General features: G+C 39.9%; 2 protein-coding genes across 3 annotated transcripts in view; both read right to left on the bottom strand.

Annotated features, from left to right (window-relative positions):
* The window catches only part of DPP4 (dipeptidyl peptidase 4), a 40,050-nt gene extending 25,478 nt beyond the window's left edge, over positions 1-14,572 (bottom strand). Inside the window, exons 1-9 of the mRNA XM_058027925.1 lie at positions 14,522-14,572; positions 14,363-14,447; positions 6,296-6,385; positions 5,643-5,737; positions 5,446-5,520; positions 3,411-3,463; positions 3,243-3,315; positions 1,958-2,078; positions 1,400-1,560 (exon numbers count right to left, since the gene is read on the bottom strand). Of these exons, the coding sequence (XP_057883908.1) occupies positions 1,400-1,560; positions 1,958-2,078; positions 3,243-3,315; positions 3,411-3,463; positions 5,446-5,520; positions 5,643-5,737; positions 6,296-6,385; positions 14,363-14,447; positions 14,522-14,527 (759 nt within the window). The 5' untranslated portion in view covers positions 14,528-14,572. The remainder of the gene's footprint in view (positions 1-1,399; positions 1,561-1,957; positions 2,079-3,242; positions 3,316-3,410; positions 3,464-5,445; positions 5,521-5,642; positions 5,738-6,295; positions 6,386-14,362; positions 14,448-14,521) is intronic.
* Positions 14,573-19,658: 5,086 nt separating this feature from the next.
* FAP (fibroblast activation protein alpha) overlaps positions 19,659-21,601 on the bottom strand; it is a 54,823-nt gene continuing 52,880 nt past the window's right edge. For both annotated transcript variants that reach the window (XM_058027503.1, XM_058027504.1), the window contains 2 exons: positions 21,196-21,339; positions 19,659-20,158 (listed from right to left, as the gene is read on the bottom strand). In XM_058027503.1, coding sequence (XP_057883486.1) covers positions 20,134-20,158; positions 21,196-21,339 — 169 coding nt within the window. In that variant the 3' untranslated portion in view covers positions 19,659-20,133. The remainder of the gene's footprint in view (positions 20,159-21,195; positions 21,340-21,601) is intronic.

Genomic DNA, 21,601 nt, shown 5'->3' with positions numbered 1-21,601 from the left:
ACTATCTCTGGTGTAATGCTGCTGACAGCAAAAGAGCTCTGTCAGCAAGGGCTGCTTCTCTTGTGGTTACCCAGCCAAGTCCTTGTGGTGACAGCTAGGTAGCTAAACTTGATCCACCTCCAGAAGTCAGCAATATTCCAAACAAAAGGGGTTTGTAATAAAGTGTGTAATTTAGATTGGCAATTCATTCTACACCTTTGTCTCTTCTCAGGGGCCATGCTCAGGAGTGCAGCTGTCAGTGACCCTTCTGGGGGAGGCTCCACGGGCACAGGCCATGTGCTCCAGGACCTTGGGGAAGGGTAGGGAGTGACCATGGCTGCTGCAGAGAAAGCTGAGCCGGGCATAAAGAGGGCAATATCTCCACCAGACAGCTGTACCAGATAAGCAATAGCTGGCTGTATCATCTGCCCTGCCCCATTATCAAGACTGAAAATATCTTCCTGGGATGGCCAGATCATCATGGATTGGGGCAGGCAGGGCATGCTGATGCCTTAAGCCAACACAGAGTATAAAATACCAGGGGTGAACAGAAAGAGCTAAAATGATGGACTTGAGAGGATTTCAACCCATCTATTCCTTCCCAGCAATGGGGATGCCCAGCAGTGTGCTGATGAGTGTATTATGGAGGCCAGCTATGAGAACATGCTTGTATTGACACTCAGCAGGGTAGTGCAATTGTTGTACTCTAACTGTAATTTGTACTTGCTTTATGTCTTAAGTGCATTGCTTAGATAAATCAAAATCCTGTATAACACCAAATAAAAGGTAAATCCTGTATTAAATACGAAATCCTCCCCACATGGAGCACATGAATGAGCACTCTGCACTCTGACTCTCATCCCATTCAGCCCAGTGCCAACTGTGCCATGAGCAGCGGGCATAAAGTCATGTGGAGAGGAGGGGGAAGGAGGAGGAGCTCCTTGCACTAAAGCTTTCACTCTCACAGCTAAAACTGGAAGAGCTTAAGGTGTGGGCAAAGAAACTCCTTTAGCAGATTCCTCCTCTTCCTCTCAATACAGGAAACTGAAAATGCTAGATTAGCTGTAGAAAATTCCATTATCAATACCATGCACAACACTAAGCTAATGTACATCTGCCTAACGCCTTGTACCAACTTAGCTCCCTGAGAGATTTTTTATCTCAACATCTACTCACTACCTCTAAATTTTATAGTGAAACGACAAAACCTTAAATCATACTTTTTTCCCTCCCTCTTTTTTCTTTCCCCTGGAGATAATAAAATACTTTAACATTGCCAGATGCTGTTGACTTCAGAAAGAGTAATCACAGCAAGCTGTTGAGGAGAGACAGACAATATTTTCATTAGCAGGAACTGATTAAATGAGACTACTCTCTTAATGAAACTGCAGAACAAACATGTTTAATAAATAACACAGACCTTGGGATATGGGATTTTAATGGTCTTTGGATACTGCAAGGTGTCTTCAGAATAAAAGGAATACTCTATAACAGGGACTTCTGTATCATTAAAGGATGCATATGCCAAAAAATTGCCATTTGGAGACCACCACAGAGCAGAATGGGTGCCAAACATTTCCTCTGAAAGAGATGCAAATATATTTAAGTTATAATTGATAAGTCGGCTCTTCTATCCTAGGTGCTGTTCTCATTAGTCTTTAATAGGATTTTTTTAAATTGAAGTTCAGATACTAAAATGCAGACTGTTTGTTAGGGTTCTGAAATGAGACATTAGATCAATGTTTATAATCTATCATGTGAAGCTAATTCACAGTAAAATTTCCAGTGACACAATGCTAACCAGGCAAACTCATATATATTCTTAGATCACACTAGCCAGGCATTAAGCCCAGGTAAGAATGCATGCTCTTTTAAAATACAAATTTGAATTTTTCAATGGTAAGGAATGAGACAACAATCACAATAAACCAAAGTTTTTACATAATAATGGAAAGTAAAACTTGCTTGATGTAGTTACCTTCATAAACCCAGTCTGGTATTCCATTGAAAATTTTATTTTCTTCTCCATTTTTAGTGATTTGCACTGCTTCTTCTGTTGGTGAAGCTTTTACATAAACATTATTATTCCAAACATATGCCTGCAAAACATCATTGTGATAACAATTACTACTACAGTAAATCTTACTTCTTTTCTTTATTTCGTCTACAGGGCAATTTACAACAGATGACAAAAAACATCTTTAAAAGCTGCATTTCACCAAACAGCCTTGATACTTAACAAACTTGGAATTACTAATACAAATCAGGGTGAGCAGTATAACTTCAGGCCAAGATGCAAAAAACCAAATCAAATATGAAAAGTGATATGAATACTCTATATTGAGTTTTGAAAATCTTGCAATTCATTTTCTCCCAAATACAAACTCATTTTCCTTCATCAGGAGTTTTCCACTAATTTTTCTTTCAAAGAAAACTACCAGGGCTTTGGTAAAATATTCACTGGGGTCTCAGGGCTGCCAATAGTTCTGCAAAGCTGGTACATTTCTTCAGCAGCACTCAGAACTCCAGTTTTTGGCACCTCCTGCCTCTCTAATCACCCCTGGTTCTCATCTCCAATAACTGAACAACACAGTTTTATTCCAGAACTTTGCTCCAAGATGCAGAAACTCTTTTTTCATCTTCCTTTGCTTCTGTTGCTGGTCTTTATAATTGACATACAAATTCACTAAGCAATAAGAATAAATGAACATCACATTGTCCTGTGGCAGTCTAACACACAACAGAAAGAAGGCACAAGCCTTGCAAATGTGGTGGTTGGCACCATTGATATGAACTGAAGAGGAGAGGATGAAGAAAACAACAGTGGGAAAGAGTACAAGATGGATTTTAATCCTCTAATCCCATTACATGCATCCATCAAGTAAAACTTCAACAATTTTTGTGTAATTAGGAGATAAAAATCACAGAGTGACGATTAAATAGACAGTTGTAATGCTGCTGTCTTTGAAAAGGATGAGCTACTGTCTGCAACTGTGAAAACACCAAGTTCCGGTGCATTTGTGAATTTCATGACTGCTGGGGCTACTAGTTACGTTCAGGAATGCATTTTCATCAAAGAACAAAAGAAAACACACAGAGGAACTTTGGAGTCTTTCCAGCAACAGCAGTCAATTTAGAGACTAGTTCAGCTACTTAACCTAGCAGCAGGAAAGTACCAAAACTCCAAGGGTACAGACAACACGAGCTTCCATGTCATGTGTAGGAAAATTACTCTATATAAAGTTTTATTTTTCTTTACTAACCAGCTTATGACCAACAGGTGACCAGGATATATACTGTGTATCATTAGGTAGTAGTCCATCATCTAAGATAGAACTGGAAAAACAAAAACAAATGCAGCCAAGAGAAATCAGTGAAATGACATTTTGAATGAATGTTAAAACAACATTTTATGTGCAAAAATTACTGACCTGTTACCGAAATCATAGATGTGATATGAAGCTGTAAAGGAATGCCTCCACAACTGCAAAAGAATTATTTTAATAGTAAAGAAAATAAATTTCACCAGGTTTCACATCTCTTGCAGCTTGAATTCCCCCTAAAGCTCTCCTTGGGATTTTTATTAAGATATTTAATATTATTTTTATTAAGATTAGAGATATTTTTATTAAGATTAGAGAGAACACAATGAACATACAAGGGTAACAGATCCCTACCAGGTTTAAGGAAAAACTAAAGAATTTCCACTCTTCTGGAGTCATCACTTAAATACTCTGACTGAGGCCATTGACTGATTGATGACAGAGCTACAGATGCCATAGATGCTGCAGATTTTCAGAAACCCTTGTAGCTACATGGCAGAATATCATCAGTGTGCAGTTAACCCTCCTCCTTGTGCTTTACTGACTCATTTCCTGTTTCCTGTCTCATTTTTCATGTTGTATTATTTAACTTGGCATCTCATTTTATAATAGCTCTCACAAGTCCCAGCAGTACGTCTGCAGCATTTCCTCCGGTACCAGGGTGACCTATTCCCATTCATACTGTCACAGAAATAAAACCCTTTGAGTAATCTGCCTCTTGAAATCTGTATCGCTCTGTGGGCACTTAACTGAGAGAAGGATGATGATGATGATAATGCACACACATTTAAACATGTTCACTACGTGGGGCTGGAGAGGTTTGATTCAGCCCACAGCACTGACATATTGCAATAATGCTCCCTTCTAAGAGGGTTCTTGGATATTTGTATGAAGATATAAACCAACAACTTAGTACTACACAGCCAGATGGCTATTACATAACAAGTGTCTACATCCTCATGATTCATTTTGTTACTCTCTTTCTTTGCAATAAAGATTAATAATAACACAACTTTCAATCACACTGTTATATAAAGGTTAAATATCTTGCTTCAGCATTAAAACAAAATTAACTCTTATGAATGCAGCAAGTAAATACTACAGAGCAATAAATTACAAGTAGGGTGGCTGGTAAAATATTAGGCAATTTGTGGCCTTTAATGATGAGTGAAGAGCGAAATGATTCTGAACAATTCAGAAAAACAAAAGCTAGGAGGCTTAGGAGGATCCAGCATGGAAGCTAAAACTGAAAAAAACTGATGCCTGAGTGCACAGACTGCATCTGGCACAGCTCAAGAACCACTCTGGGACTGCAAGGCCCGGGCATGTAGACAGTGTTCAGTGACACAGTGCTCAAGTATTTGCACAAGTTAGCACTGAACTTTTTACAAACAGAACAGGCACCTCTCTAGAAAAAGGAAAGAACAACAAAGTCAGCGGTTTCTCAGCGCACAAACTGCACAGTAAATGATCGCCACCATTAGGCTTCTCAATTGGCACCCAGAGCCAGGTTTTCGTGCCACCTGGCATAAATGTGGGCTGACCTCTGTTGCGCGGCTCAGCACCGTGCCAGGATGAGGCATTCTGCTGCAGGCTTTTCATGTGCTCGCTGACAGGAGGCAACAGGGACACACAAGCCCACTCCAAGCACAAGCCTCCTTTGAAGCACATGCAGATTTTCATTCACCTCAGTTTTAAACTCTTACCTCCTATCACCACAATGTAACAACCACATATATATATATATATATATATATATATATATATATATAGCACACATATACAAGCAGATGTATACCAGCATATCTACTCATCACTTCTCCTTACCCACACAACTCCCGGGACAGCCATGCCTATCTACTCTCCTAGATTGTCTTCCCAGATAATCCAGCCTTGTTCTCCTTGCAATAACTCTACATCAAATTATTATCCAGATGATTTTTCCCTCGGGCAGTCAGCTCTCTTCTGCCAAGCTCACAGATAACACCAGTCTATTCTCCTCCTGCCTGCTCAACTTGACTGTTCCCTTACATTCATCACATTCATCCATTCTCCTGCATTTCCCTCACATTCTCTCAGCCTCTCAGTTGTTCCCAAACCTTTATTTTCCAGTTTCATCCTCAGTTGTAAAGTGCACTTGTACCTTTGTATAGCTGTATTGCAGAAGAGCAAACTTTAGGTCAGGAGACAATATAACAGTGCTTGCCTGGTACTTATCCTGTCAACAAAGGAAGGGCAAAAGAAACACATTAAGCACTGATTCCAAAGACAACACAGAACAAAATATGAAATCCAATACCTTTCCCAATGTCTGCATATATTACATATAAGTCAACATACTAAAGTTGTATTTGCCAGGATTAATGTGGGTGTTCCATTCTCAGCACTGATACACAGGATGTTCCCATTATCTGTTTTTTGAAGATACTGATTTCCTAAAAGCACAAGAGAGATGACAACCAAAAGTAAGTAAAATGCTCGTCAGTTACTTCCAGTTGCCCTTTATGCTTTTAAGCAGGAAATAAATCCCCAAAATCTGCTTAATGCTGTGTTTCTCCATTCTATAACAAAAGGATGCCTATAGCACAAGAATGTTCACAAAATGCAGTTGTGGAGCCCACAGCATCCACCTCCCAGCATCCCTTTCCCTTGGGGCAATACTGGGCATACTCAGAAGGAAGAGCAGCCTGCATCTCCCTGCTCTCTGGCAGCTGACACACCTCAGAGGGCACCATGTTTCTAACCTAAAGCACAGGAGTACGTACGCTCTTTTAGCAGTAGGAGATTATCACTTGCCATGAACATGAGCACGTTTCTAAGGGAAACAAGGAATCAACCCTTTGAGCTACGTGCTGTTCTATAATGGCACAATTAAATAATTTGACTTTTTTTCAGAATACAGAAATCACCTCAGCATGAGATGACTGCCGGTCGTACATCGCTGAAGGTAGCACATTTTCTTGACATTCAAGTTGTATGTATAAATGAATTACCTGAAATCCACTCCAAATTATGTGTTTTGTACTTATAGTCATTGTTCACGTAATTCTGTAGAGTGTACGTTTTTCCTGAAGGGGTCTCTTCTGAAAGAAACAGATAGAAGAGATTCTGATTTGTGCTGCAAATTGTTCCACCCCAGCTTCTTAACCTGGCTACTGAGTGGATTTTTGTTGCTGGTTATTAAAGCGTTTTAGCTAACCATCTCTAAAGTAGTAGCAGGGGGAAGGCAATAAAACTTTATTGCAAGGTAAATTCAGCAAGCATAAAATAAAGGAGCGTCAGCAAGGTCACTCAACAAACTCATGGAAATGAAAATACCTTTCTGACAGTGAAAAAAATTACCAGAAGACCTCTGGCTCTCTTACCTCAGCAAACATGTACTTCTCAAAAGCTGAAAAGAAGTGATCTTTGTCCTTTCTCCCCACGCTCACTCTAGGAAGTTCACTGCAAAGCCCCAGTTGCTAATAGTTGCAATTGTGAATCATTTGCTAATCCTTAAGCTCAAATTTCAGAAATGCCTCAAATAAAAAAAACCCTAAAAGTCTGAGAAGCAGTAAAATATTCAGGGAAGGTCAAATAAAAAAAAATAAAATAAAAACCACTTCCTGATAAAATTATGATGAAATTATTGATTAAATATTTATCCCTCTTTTGATGCAATTTTCATCAAGGTATCTTTAAGTTCATGTTAGCATTATGATTTTGATGGGAGAATTTAAGCCAAGTAACTGCCCTAGTCTGAAAAGACCAAGTGAAACTTTGAATCTAGTTAAGCTAATGAGTTTGGTAATCAGCTTCAGCTGCAGTCAGCTTGTATGTAAAGTATTTCTTTCTTACTGCCTGCAGCGCACAAGCTACTTTTTCCAAAGTATGACAAGTAGTAACAACAACAACAACTCATTCTGTGAGTCTTTGGGATTCTTTTCTTCCAAAAACAAACACCACAGATTTTAAATTCAGGTGTGCGATTCTCTCCCTGCATCCTCCCTTTTTTTTTATTGGAAACCTAAAATCTACCTTCATCTACCTGCATATACCCTTTTACCTTCAGGGTCCAGAAGGGAAGGAATTTTAATTTCAATTGGCTAAATCAAAAGACTAGAAAAAAAGCAACTGATAAAAACAGTCAAGTACAGATGTGGTGACTGATCAGCCAAGGTGCTAATCTGCCCCATCAGTTCTGAGGTCCCAGTCTTTTGGATACTTTTAAACACACTGCCTTCACTTTCCTTATGCTGCAGAAGGAAAAGACACCAAAGTCCTTGGGGACACACACACAGAGAAAAACACCCCACAGCAGTTTCTGCAGGTTCTGTTCCTGCAGGTTGGATACCTGTAACATCTGGAACAGCACATGAAGATATTTATATCAGCTATTACAGCTTTACTCTCATTTCCAAACAATATGAACTGTATACATAGCACAGACTGTACAACTACCACTGCAAGAGAGGTAACAAACAATGATTTTAGCCTAAAATGCTCAGAAAAGGTTAAAAAATGCTTGCCCCATTCCGTTTGAAATGTGACTCCTTAAAAAAAATTACTAGGCTGGATTTATTGCTCTTGAAGTTTCTGTGAGAATATTAATTTCTCAGGTTATTTATTTAACTGAATATTTAATTTGATGGATTATGAACAAGTGGGTATTTAATATTCATACACAGTTGTCTAGTTGGGAATATGACTTCTTCCTAATCGAGAAAGTGTCATTTTCAATCAGAGGGGCTTCAGAAAGCAACAAACTCTCTCTTGGAAAAGGAGAAGCAATTTAAGACAGGTGGCTGATGAACAGGTTTAGGGATTTTTCCAAACTGATGAATGTTTTTCTCCCTGGTGACATACATATTTTGCTAAGGTCTCATTACTAAAAATCAGGACACTATTAAGATTTGTTGGCTATGTATAAAATTAAAATTTCATTTTCTGTCAACACCTTCCACATAGTATCTGAATATGAAAACACACGCCAAGCTGTAAGGGTACAGTCATAGAAGTTCTAGTGGAAGCATTTTCTTTATCTACAAGGTAGGCCACTACCAGTATATTCTTACTTATCCACTTTGTGCCACTGACCAAAGATACTCAACATACATTGAATTCCAAATTTTTGTTCTTATTGTTCAGATTCCATTTGAAAAGAAAGGTCAAACAGGATTATTTTGACAGAATAAATCAATTGCTGACATTCAAGAGCATTTTATTGGCTTTGAAGATGGTATATATGTCAATGGATGTTTATATTTTAGCAAAACTGCTTCTTTCACTCTTAGGCTCCTCAGAGAGGCTGCATTTTCTTGTTATTTTTCTTTTTCAACAATTCCACATACAGACTTATTTTTCTAAACTCCAAATTATGAGCTTCCAATGCTCAGTACTGGGGCCAGTTCTGTTTAATAATCCTTATCCATCCATGGATGAGGGGATTGAGTTCATCCTCCTCAAGTTGGCAACAACACCAAGTTGGGCAGGAATGTAGCTCTGCTGGAGGGCAGGAGGGCTCTGCAGAGGGAGCTGGACAGGCTGGATTGATGGGCTGAGGCCAAGTGCCTGAGGTTCAGCAAGTGCCAGATCCTACACCGGGGTTACAACAGCCCCAGGAAGTGCCACAGGCTGGGCAGAGTGGCTGGAGAGCTGCCCAGCAGAAAAGGACCTGGGGGTGCTGTCAGCACCAGGCTGAACGTGAGCCAGGGTGTGCCCAGGGGGCCAAGAAGTCCAGCAGCATCCTGGCCTGGATCTGCAATAACGTGGCAGCAGGAACAGGACTGTGATTGTGCCCTTGTACCTGGCACAGGTGAGGCCACACCTCGAGTGCTCTGTCCAGTTCTGGGCCCCTCGATCCCAGCCAGACCTGGAGGTGCTGGAATAGGTCCAGAGAAGGGGAATGGAGGTGGTGATGGGTCTGCAGTACAAGTCCTGTGAGGGTGGCTGAGGGAGCTGGGAGTGTTCAGCCTGGAGAAGAGGAGGCTCAGGGGGAATGGTATTGCTTCTACAGCTACCTGAGAGGAGGCTGTGGTCAGGTGGGGGGCAGGCTCTTCTCCCAGGCAGATAGTGACTGGACAAGAGGAAATAGCCTGCAGCTGTGCCAGAGAAGGTTCAGGTTGGACATCAGGAAGAATTCTTTCACTGAAAATGTTGTTAAGCATTGGAAAGGAGTGCCCAGGAAAGTGGTGGAGTCACCATCCCTGATAATGTTTAAGAGATGACAGGATGTGCTATGGTTTAGCTGATAAAGTGATGTTCAGTCAAAGGTTGGACTTGATGATCTTGGAGGTTTTTCCCAATCTTAATGATTCTGTGATTCATCTCTACCCTGGTCTGACTCCTGACAGTACACTGGTATTTCCACTGTCATAATGATATACTAGGAATAGTTACATCATAATACCCCTGCTACAACAGTAAAACTGTAACTGCAAAAAACTTCTGCAATGAAGTCTCTCAACTGTTTACATAAGCAGTACTCATACAAAGTTGATAAACAATTCTGTTTGAATTTTGAAATTTCCTATCAACATGCCACCCACTCTTAAGAGAAAAATTGAGTTGGTTTCTGTAGGTGTGAGGTGTTGACATTGTTTAACCCAAGTTGGCAACTAAGTACCACTCGTTTCCTTCCTCCCTCGCCCTCAGTGGAGATGGGGAGGAGAATCAGGAAAAGATAAACCCATAGGTTGAGGTAAGAACAGTTAATGATTGAAATAAATACAATACTCCTAATAATAGTAACAATATTTGTAATGAAAAGGAGAGCAAGAGGAATAAAACCCAGGAAAGACAACTGATGCAAAATACAATTTGCTCACCACCCACTGACCAATGTCCAGCCTGTCCAGGCAGCAATGGGCACCTGGCAGCCAATCCCCCAGTTTATGTGAGCATGACACTCTGTTTTATGAAATACTCCTTTGGCCAGACTGGGTCAGCTCTCCTGGCCATGCTCCCTCTCAGCTCCTTGGGCACTTCTTTTCTGGCAGAGCCTGGGAAATGGGTGTCTATGATTTAAGGGTAAGCACTACTTAGAACAACCAAAAAACATCAGTTTGTTATCCACATTATTCTCATACTGAATCCAAAACAGTACTGGACTAGCTACCAGGAGAAAATACCTGATTCCCAGCCAAAACCAGGACAGGTGTAAAGCAAACAAGAAGTTAACAATTGTGTAAGGTTTATGGTATGACATATTGCCATACCAAAATGGAACCATGTTGAGAAATTACTTTTGGCATATGTTTTGATTATTCTCCAGTGTCAAGGCACATTTTCCTGATTTGCATGTGTAATTAAAAAAAAAAAAGGGGGGCAAGAAATGAACGGACTTTAAACCATGGTAAACAATAAAAGCGGCAATATTGGAAGCTTTACTGCATGTTCACCACTACCAAGAGAGACAGGAAAAACCACATACAGGGAAAGACAAGTGCAAGCATGATGTTCAGTAATAACAAGAAAGGGGTAGAGAAATTATAAAAAAAAGAAAAGGTGAATGGTTATTGCCATTTTAAAGTGAAGGCAGAAGAGCAAGAATGATCTGCAATCAAAGCATGTAATTTAGGAGCAGCAGGAGAGATGCAAGGGAATCCTGACTGATTCAGTGGTCAGAAAAGTAAGAGACATTTCAGGCTAGTTTTTCCAAATCTGCTGTTTCCCCATTTCTCTTCCAACCTGTAAAAGAGTACTCTAATTCTTCCCCCCAGTTACTATGTGACAGTTAGAGACCTGATTTCCAGCAAAACAAAAGTAGGTAGAAACTACTGTGCTGGCTCAGGCCAAAGGCTCACTTAATCCAGAATTCTATCCAATACCCAGGGGCTGATACAGGACATTCAGGAAAGACCACCACCAAATGTGAGTGCTGTGACACCTCCTGAAGCAGTTCATCCAAAAGCTACTCCACGGGGCTGCAGAGAGCTCCCTGGAGGGATTTAATCATTAACTTGGTAAATCATACCTCTGGAATCTCTGTCAAATTTATCCCATCTCATGCAAAGCAAGGAAACAACAGCAGAAGTGCTCTATAAATAGCAATCTACTGTTGATAAAGGGGTTTTATATTGTATTACTCAACATTTGAATGAGGGTAGATAACTGAGTTAAATGACAGGCACAGAAGTCAAGGACACATGTCCATTCCCTATCTTTTCACACTCACACAGAACACTCAGGCACCTTAAGGTCATTAACTTCTCCAGGACCTGCTGTGCTCTTCCAGCCTCTCCTAGGCACACTTCTATCAAAAGACCACCTAAGCTTCTCATTTAGTGAATATCCCACCCTTAGAGAATTACAGCTGTGAGTGAAGAAACCTGGTTTGTGGACAGACAGCTGTCTGGGACCCTCCCTCTAAGGCTGCCTATGACTTGCTCATGGCAGCAGAATAATAGCAAATTCTGCACTGTCTCCTTGCTGCTCCCAGCACTGCCTGCTCATCCTCCCACCCCTGGTGCTCCTGCCCAGCTGCAACAGGACCTGCAGTCAGAGAAGTGGTAAATATAGACATGGGATGTTTCAACCTGCCTTTTGCAAGGAAGGTTATAGAAGAAAAAAAAAAAAACAACTGTGAGAAGTGTAAGCAAATTGGTGAATCATGAACAAACAGACCAAATATGTTTTTATAAAATACTCATGCTTTAAGGGTAACAACTTGTTGCTGTAGTCACCTGTTGGATAGTTCCTCAAAGCACAACAATGCTTTGATCAACAGACTTCAAATACAAACCCCAACACTGTTTTGAAATCAAACTGTTTGATTAAAGTAGCCCCATGTGGTTATTAAATATTAAATGAAGTGTCAAAATAGGCAGTGGGCCTAAATGAAATATAGAATTTTGTACAGAGTTCTGTCAGCAGACCCTCCAGGTAAATGGCTGTACCTCAAATTAGGGAACTACTCCACAGATTTCAGTCGTCTCTATTTGTCCATGCTAAGTCTCTGCAAGAAAAAAAGCAGAAGTTCTCCTTGCAAGGCCTACAGGCCAGCCAAAAAGCCAGAACTCTGCTGGAGAGGCAAAATTCCACTACCTTCCCCTGCACTGGAGACCACTTCCCCAACTATTTATGTGCTGCACAAATACTAAGCTTATGAAATGAAAATACATTGAGAAGCATGGCAGGGAAAACAGCTGCAGACCAAAGGTAAGAAGTTCAAACTCAAAATTATCTATTTATATTAATAACTGTCATATTCACTTCCTGTACAATGCTTGAACCACTGGGATGAAATGAAAACTATTTGACTGCAATTACAGGGCTTTTTATCAGAGCAGACTTTGATTTCACATAGTCACAGTCACATGAGCTGCTCCTTCCCAAAGCAGTTTTACCACTTTTCATTTTTTACTCAATCACCTGCATGGCCCAAGAGGCATCCCTAGCTACTCATGTCCTGTGGTTGTTCATTAAAGCCATATAATTGAAGTAGTGATTAATTGCCCTAACCTATAAATTACTACTTTATGAGTACACCACCTGTACACTCTCAGCTAACAGGAAACATCTGTTTAGCACCCTTCAGTCAAAAATTCAAAAGAACTCTGCAGTTCCCAAACTACAATGGTCACAGTTGCTCAGATGTTACTGCTGGCCTGATTTGTGAAGAGACAGGAATTCAAGTTTTTGAACTGGGACCACTCCATCTCAATCCTTATTTTACCCAGGGGGACTTAATGAACCACCTGGGTGTGTTCTCTATGCCTTAATTTGAACCAACAGTAAGAAGTCTGACACACTGTTCTACTCTTTTATAACCAAAGGAAACAAGCCAAAGCTGACAGCATGGTGGTATTCTGTGTATTGTAGAACAGAAATGCCTCTTTGAAGTAAAATTAATTTACTATGTAACTGAATGACTGATCTTGAATTGCAGCCACTTCTAGAGGAAAAGAACTCCTATGCTACAACTCATGAAAGAAGAAAACCCACTTTATTTACAGAAAGACATAGCATTGGCATCAAGATAGACAAGTACGAACTCTTCAGCAGAGTTCAGGCCTGCATACTGAATTCTTTCACTAGGTGTTACGCCTGCACACATCCATCTGATAAGTTATCAAGACCCTTTCTCTTGCTCTTCCCCACTTGTGAAATTCAGGGTATTTTTTGTCACCTCAAAAATCTGCTTTTTTTTGAGATAAGTGGCGAAAAGCTGCCCAAAAATAAGAGAAAACAGACTCAGCATCCACTGATGGAAGTTTCAGCCTAGAAGGCATGTAACTCAGATATCTGGACTTAGAAAATCCAGTTCTGAATGACTGTGATATTGACATTAATATTAATAGAGCTGAACTGCAAAACAGTTTAATGTAAATTATGCCACAGGAGCACCAGTGACACAAGCTCCACCTCTTTAACCAACACAACAAAACTCCCCAACTTTGTGCACACATAAGCAATTTCCAAGCACATCGTCAAGATCCTCTTACACATCTTCACTTTTTTTGGGGCGCACTTCTCAGACCTGGGTTAGTCTAGAAACCTTTCCTCAGAGTGTGCTGTGCTGTTATACACATCCCGACTGCTCAGCTGTTAATCACAGGAACACAAAACGAGAGCAGCTCCGTCCTAGCAGCTGAAAGCAGGGCGCTGCTTGATCAGGATTTAATGCTGTTTCACATTAACCTCCAGAGCGACAAGGGCCACCTGGAAAGTGCTAACTGGTCAGAGTCCAAAAACTCATTCAGAACCTTTCTGTACTTTTCTGACCTCTGCAACTGTGCTGTTTATATAATTTCACTCAGCGGTGTTAACAAAAGTTGTGCAAACAAAGCAAATGAGAGGGAATATAATCTTTTCAATACACTCTAGAAAAATCAGTAATTGTCAATTTACTGCTGGTTCGAGAGCCTTTGGCGACAATAAGAACAGAAAATGGTGAAAACGACAATGCTTCTGATTATTATCAACAAACAAGAAAATTAAGAGACTTGTTAATTGTCCCGGCGCCCCCCACCCTCTCAGGTGAGACGGCCGTACCTCCCGGGTTCCCGGACCCCGTTCCCCGAGGCAGAAACTTTCCGCAGAACTTTCCCCGCCCCGCTCCCCGCTGCCGGCGCACTTACGGCGGGTGAGCAGCACCAGGGGCACGGTGATCACCACCACAACCACGGCGACCGCCAGGATCCCCAGCAGCCACTTCAGGAAGCTCTGCAAGACAAGTCCCGTCAGCCGCCGGCGGCGCAGGCCCTGCCCGCGCTGCCGCCCCCCGCGCCCTCACCCACCGGCATCGCGGAGCGGATCCGATCACAGCCGATCACAGCCGATTACAGCCGATCACAGCCGATCACAGCCGGGCGGGGCGGGCGCAGCTCCGCGCTGAGGCGAGCCGAGCCGAGCGCGCTGTGGCTCCGCAGCCCCCGCGCTGCCCGCGGGGCTCCGCTCCTGAGCGGCGCCTGGGCGGGGGCTGGGGGCGGCCGGTGGGGAGCGGCAGCGCTGGGAGTTGTGCAAGATCCCGGCTCCGCGCTGGCTCCGCCGTGGGAGCGGCGCTGTCCCCGAGCGCTCGCGGTGACGCCGCTGGACGCGGCAGGAGAGGCTCGGGACGGCGCGGGGAGCTCTGTCGGAAATCAGATAACGGCCCAGGAGTGCGATGCCTTCAAACGCTGGTGGAAAACTCCCAGTGTTTTGATAACGCCAGCATTTCTTGTTAAGTTTCTGCTCTTTGAACTTCTTTTTCTGGCAGTCATGAAAAAACAGATAAAATTGCAGGAAGGGCTTATATTTATAGTTTTTTGGCACTGGAGGTAGATGTGTAAGTCTGCTAAGTGGGTCTTTAAATTAAAATCAGAAAATGGAAATATAGGACAAAAGTTTAAAATTTAGTGGTGAAGATGACCCTTGTTTGTGACATAAAACAATTCCCTTTCCAAGGAGAGTTTTGAGTATGTGCTGAGAAAGTAAGACAAATTGATGGAAAAGACAGAATAACCTGTAAATGAAAACTGTAAAGCTTTTGATTGTTTAAAAAGCTGAGTCTTACCAGTTATTCAAAAAACTGAGCTTCTAAATTATTTTAAGAGTTCTAGCCTCCAAAACAATAATTGTAAGTCGTGCTTTTTGTTTTATCCATGTTAGATATTCCTCCTCTAATTGCAGAACACTCGTAGCTACCAGAGACAGATGCAGGTATTTTACGAGTTGTGAAATGTAACAGAAAAAGTATGTGATCAGCTGAAGCAAGATTTCAAGTCAAGGGAAATAGCAAATGTTCTTAGTCTTGCCTTCAAAGAACTTGTCAAAGCTTTCAGAAAGGTTATGCTGCTTGCTCCTTCATTCTACTTCTGCATACGGAGCACAGCATTTAATATTTTACTGCTGTTTCTTAAGCAAACTGTGTCTGGAAGTGGGAAAATAGCTTTTTGTGATAAAAAAAGTCTCCTTTAGTATAACCAAAGTGTTTACAAACATTAAGGATGTGTCTGTCTGGGAGCTAACAGACTTCATCTAGGGACAAACTTGCTCATTGTGGTATACTATGCTCCTTGAAGGTAGCAGCTGGTACTAGTTACAAATTTGTGCTGTGCTGGATTTATTGGGTTACCTTGGGAAGGTCATTCATGTGCCCTGACAGTGGTTCCAGGTAGCACAGGGTACATTTACCATGCAGCATCCAGCCTGCTGCAATTTCACAGCTTGCTAATCACTAATCTCTGAGTAGATGAGGCCACTTCTATAAAGTAAAATCACAGTGAAATAACAGTGCTTTACATTGCTTTTCAAAGTAGCATCTCATTATATGCTGTAAGATGCATGACCAATGTTTCGGAATGTCTTACAGCTCCACTTAAATATCAATCTGCTATACTGTGCATCTGTTTGTCTTATGAACAATCAAAAAGGAAAATAAAACACCACCACCCCTCACCCCAGACTGAATATCCCTTTTCCTAGTGAATAGGAATCCTAACATAGATATAATTCAGCCAATCTGTGCTTCCCCCCCCCTCCCAAACATTTAAGTAGTGATCATCACAATGTCTCAAAATACAGCACAGTCAAATTATGTCAGTCTTGTAAAAATGTACCTGAATGTTTTGTAGCTGTTCATAGCCAAGTTGCAGTTTAGTAATATTTTGGGATTATCTACCATGATTTAAAGTTTCTCATGGTGAATTCTAAGGAGAATAAAGGAGCTGTACTATCAATGCATATGGCTGGCTACTGCTGCTTTCTGTGGGAACATAATTAAGTGCTTTTGGAAATCTGGGTTCCTATGTCTAGATCAAGTTTTTAGTAACCTACAGTGCCTCTGACTCTGGTCATGCCAGAGGGACTTACAGACCCAAACCTATAGGCAGAACCACCTGACAGATTCAGTAATAGTAAAGCAGAATATGTTTTCCATTGAATTGTAACAATGATTCTCTAACATGACAATGATTCTCTACAACTCGAAAAAAATCTCAGGTTCCTTCTGACTGATCAAAACACCCATGATCCCAAAAAATTATTGTTATGGTCATGCTTCTGGTTCTTGGTCAGATTGTCTTTTTGATAGCCTGAGACTTAAAAAAGTTCTTCCAGCTAAGTATTTCAAGTTACTTTATACTGTGGTGTTCTTTTGTAATCAGATATGTACCAGCACCATGCCAAGAGATTAAACAAATGACTCTCCAGCAGTGGCTGCTACGTGATGAAATTTGAGAAGCTGTAGCTTCATATTGTATGTTCAACACAGTGGTATTCGTAAAGGAGTTGCATGATTGCAAGGAGCTACTGACTGGGAAAAAATGAAAAAACAGCTTTCAGCCTGAGGCTGACCTCCCAAACAGCTGGGGGACGTGCCAGGTGCAATGTCTTCCTCAGAATTCTAGCCTCAGTAAAATTCAAGACTTTGTTAGACATCTGTTTATAGATACATCTGGAGCCTTTCCTCCAGAAATATTTGGAAAAGTCAAAATGCAAAAATGGAAAACTTAAGCTCTCTGCAAAGTAAAAAAAAGTGACTGGCATGCATACAGTTTACTTTGTAGGTGCAATGATTTGAAATCTGATATTCCAGATTTCTCAGTGTGTTCTTGTGGGAGACAAAATATGGGCTGGATAAAGTTTTGTATGGGTTCAGTGGCTCCAGTGAATAGTGGAGTTTAATTTTTTCTTTGCATTAGAAGTTGAAATGGCATGACAGTTTTGTAGCACATCTTTGCATTGGTTCTATTTGAGAGGATTGTGAAGAGAGTGTGAACTGTAAATCAAGAAAGAAAAATCCATGTTTTATGTGATTATGTCACTGGGACATCAATTTCAACATGGTTAGTAGCAGTTGTCACTTGGCTCTTTCAAGTTTGTATGTTTCTCTTTAGAAAATTGTCTTGGAAACTACAGATTCTTACATGTCCTCTGAGCACAGTTGAATGGTTAGAGTATCTCAGGTTTCTGTTTTGTTTTGTTTTTTTCTTTTTTTGTATTAATTCCAAGTAGTTGTCTTGTTTTAATGCAATATGCTTATTTTTCCAGATACTTAGTAAATAGTATGGAAGAGAAAAGGTGCTGCACACTCAGCAAATAAAATACAGTGGGGACACTTTTAAGTATAAGGCCACCTGGAAGTTCAAGGCAGCACATGCAATACACAGAGGACTCCAGCTATTGTAGTAAAGACAGAGATTGTGACTTATTTTTCCCTGTATTTGTATTCTTCACTGAATTTCATGTAGCACGTGTGAGAAATATCCAGGGCATACCTTATTACTGATGCCATATGGACTTGGTCTATGATTTCAGGATAGGTAAATCCCAGTCCTGTTGAGGTGAAACATGTGTTTGATATTTCTGATTATAAGCTCAGTTTGTCTCATTTGTGAGCAAAGGGTTACTTTTGATTCATGCTCTAGATTGGGACTTAGAAAATTAGAGGTTAAATGTTTTTGTTGTGTTTCAGACAAGCTGCATAAACTTGAGAAAATAATTTATATCCCTCTGTTCCTAAAGCATATAATTTGTAAAAGTGTGGAAAGCTCAGTATTTTCATGGCTGACAAAGCCATCACCAGGAGGCGCTCAAAATCCCTGGTCACAGACACTGTGAAAAAATGGATTTGTGACTGAGGAATCCTTCCTTCAGAACACCAAAACATCGTGGACAAAGTGAAAGAAAATATTTCAAAGGCAATAGTTCAGTCTGTGGGAGCAGAAGAGTTACCTTGTACCGTTTTATCCTGGGCCATATGTATCCAACTGTGTATAACTGAATCTTTTCCAGTTCCACTTGAACACAAACCACCTTCTACAAATGGGATTAAATAAATAATATATATACACAGCCTCCATCTTTTTTCCCTTTTTCTTTTCTTATCTCCAGTGGTATTTTCGATGTTATGATTTTATATTTTTGTTAGTGCAAGATTCTATTGAATTTAAATTGTTTAAAATTGGGATGTTAGAAAAGCTTTCTGTTATTGCCAAGAAGCTGATCAAGATGCCAAGTTGGGTATGATCTGTTCTGATCTAAAATTACAGAATATTCATTCCTATAGCACTTTGGAAGAATGATCTAATATTTTCCCAGAAATTTTAGATTATAAGTGGAAGTTTCAGATGCTTTTAAAAAACTTATTCCCATAAAAATGTTATTCCTAGTAAAATTATAGGTACTAATTCTGAATCAACAATGGTCCTATTTCATATCCATTTCTACTAGATACTTGTTAAGACCATTGAATTTCTCTTAGACCACTTGCCCTTTAGGACCTTTTAATATAGATCCCTGGTATATTGCTAAAATAGCAAGAGGAGAAGAGGGGCTTTGGGTAGTCATTGGAAGGAGGAGACAGCAGCCCATAGAAGGAAGGAAAGGAAGGAAAGGAAGGAAAGGAAGGAAAGGAAGGAAAGGAAGGAAAGGAAGGAAAGGAAGGAAAGGAAGGAAGGAAGGAAGGAAGGAAGGAAGGAAGGAAGGAAGGAAGGAAGGAAGGAAGGAAGGAAGGAAGGAAGGAAGGAAGGAAGGAAAGGAACAGAACACAGATTAGAGGGCCTTGTCTTGGATTGGCAATCTTACAAAATTTGAAGGAGTTCAGGAATTCTGGGGGCAGTTTCCACACTTATGGAGTATATTGCACTTAATATTTTCCAAAGCTGTCCTCCTGTTCTGAGCCAGAATTTGTGATAATGAAGAATAATTGTCTCTTCAGTCATGTTTCCCCCTCTAGCTTCATCTTACATGATTTATTTTTCACCTAAAGATAGTTCAGAGTTCACACAGCTCTTTTCTGGGAATTATTGCAGAGAAAATGTGACCAAACAATGCTGAGTTTGTCATTCCAAACAAACCACTTCTAAGATCTCAGAGACACTAAAATAGTAGAATAAAATGAAATTGAGTGCAAAGAGGAACATGTCATATACACAATGAGAAGTCAACAGAAAAGAAGCTTGAAAAAAATTTATTTAAGGCTATCATTTAATACCCTTAAAGCTTAGCCTTTTTATAACAAAGGTTTTAAGAGGGATATTTACTTTTCAGGCATTTGTAACTGCCAGCCCCTTATGAATAACACATACAATTGGTAATTGAATAATTTGTGTGTAGAAGTAATTTTTTTAGAAAAATAATTTTATCCTTAAATATAAATGGAGTTACTTTAGTCCTAATAAATGCAAAACATGAAGTTATGGAACTTTCACATTCTTAAAGCTGTTAAGAAAACCATCCCTTAGACAACAGGTTTTCCATATATAAACCTTTGGCAACACTAAACTATAGTACAATTATTTCCTGGCATGCAAGGTGACATAGCTTTGTTACAACAAATGTAAAAGACAGAATACAGATTTCAGAATCTCTTAATAACTGGCAGTTGATGAAATGAAGATCTTCATTTATCCCATTTTATTCTTCATTTTTACTGGTATTCTTCCAAAAGGTCTCTGGGGAAAAAACAAAGAAAAAAGCAGCAGCAATTAGGAAAAATTCTAAGTCTCCCAAGATTTCTGAAATATGTGTGGAACATATTTTTTCTGTTTAGGAGTGAGCAGATGTTAGTTTCACAGACCTCTCAATGCCTCTCTCTAATAACAGATTGAAAACAATTATTCCTAAAGGAAAAGCATTTTAGTTGTTTCTAATAGATTCTTTTCCTAAATATTTTGTTTCAACTATGAACTACAAACATAAAAATAGTAACATATTAATAAAAACTGTATTTTAACTACACCTTCTAAATTTTTTTGTTAATTTTGTTTCAGCTTTCCAAAATCAACTATCTTTTTGGATGCTTTAATAATGCAAATGGGATGTCCAACATATTAAAAAAATCTGGCCACTCACATGTGTCTTGTGTTGGCATTTAATTCTTTAAAAGCTTTGTTAATTTTAACAAATAATTCCCAAATATTAACCTGTTCACAGTGCTCATTTAGAAAATGATGCTTTGCCTACATACAGGCAAACTAAAACAGGGCTCCCAAAGAGTCACCTGCCAGGAGCTCAGATTACAGCACTCTTCCCTAATGACAAGCCACAGATTAAAGCAGTGTTTTATATCACAGTCTTTAAAGAATAACCAATTTGGTGTAATTTTGCCAATAAATATTTCTGATTTTATAATGTCCATGCAAAGCAAAATTTTATTTTTCAGTAAGTTAATATGACCTTACTTCTGGTAACATTCAGTGGCAGCACTACTTTCAAGTTAAATAGGACAGTATTAGAGAGGTTCACCATTCAAATAATATTTGGAAATAAATATTGGATATAAATTTGGAAATAAATTTGGATAAAAATTCAAATAATATTTAGAATGATTTCCATTTAGTGTCTTATCCTTCTTCATCTGTCTGTAACAAAGTTTGCAACATACTACAGATATAACAACAGCTAACATAAAAATTAGTAGTATTATCCCCAGGTGTGACAAATGCATATAAAATATCAGTATATTAAGAACAGTATAAAATTTAGTCACCTTTGGGTAACTTTTGTGTTAATGAGCCATTTTAGGAACTCTTTGGCAGCCATGTCATCAAGGACTTTGTTGATATCACTGGTGAAAGTGCCATCTGCATGTCTCCGACCCATTTCTTCAGCCACAAGAGCTTTTTCTGGGAAACTTCAAAGGTAAGAAGTTATCAACACTGTGCAGATCAAAACAGACAAACCATTTAAAAGGGCCTTGTTACAGGGTTCTAACACACTGCACATTCCCTGTCATTTGAAGGAGTTGAGGGTTGAGCCTGATGTTACGGCTCAGTACAGCACGATGTGTGTCAGAACATCTTTTGAGGCATTATTTTCAAAACACACAGCCATTCCTTCCAGTGAGCCTAAACTCCTCTCCAGCAGTTTTGAAAAAGCCATACATGCAAAAATAT

This window comes from Melospiza georgiana, chromosome 7, assembly GCF_028018845.1.
Source record: "Melospiza georgiana isolate bMelGeo1 chromosome 7, bMelGeo1.pri, whole genome shotgun sequence".
Taxonomy (NCBI): domain Eukaryota; kingdom Metazoa; phylum Chordata; class Aves; order Passeriformes; family Passerellidae; genus Melospiza; species Melospiza georgiana.
The sequence above is the reverse complement of the archived record's forward strand: the minus strand, read 5'-3'. Positions and strand labels throughout refer to the sequence as shown.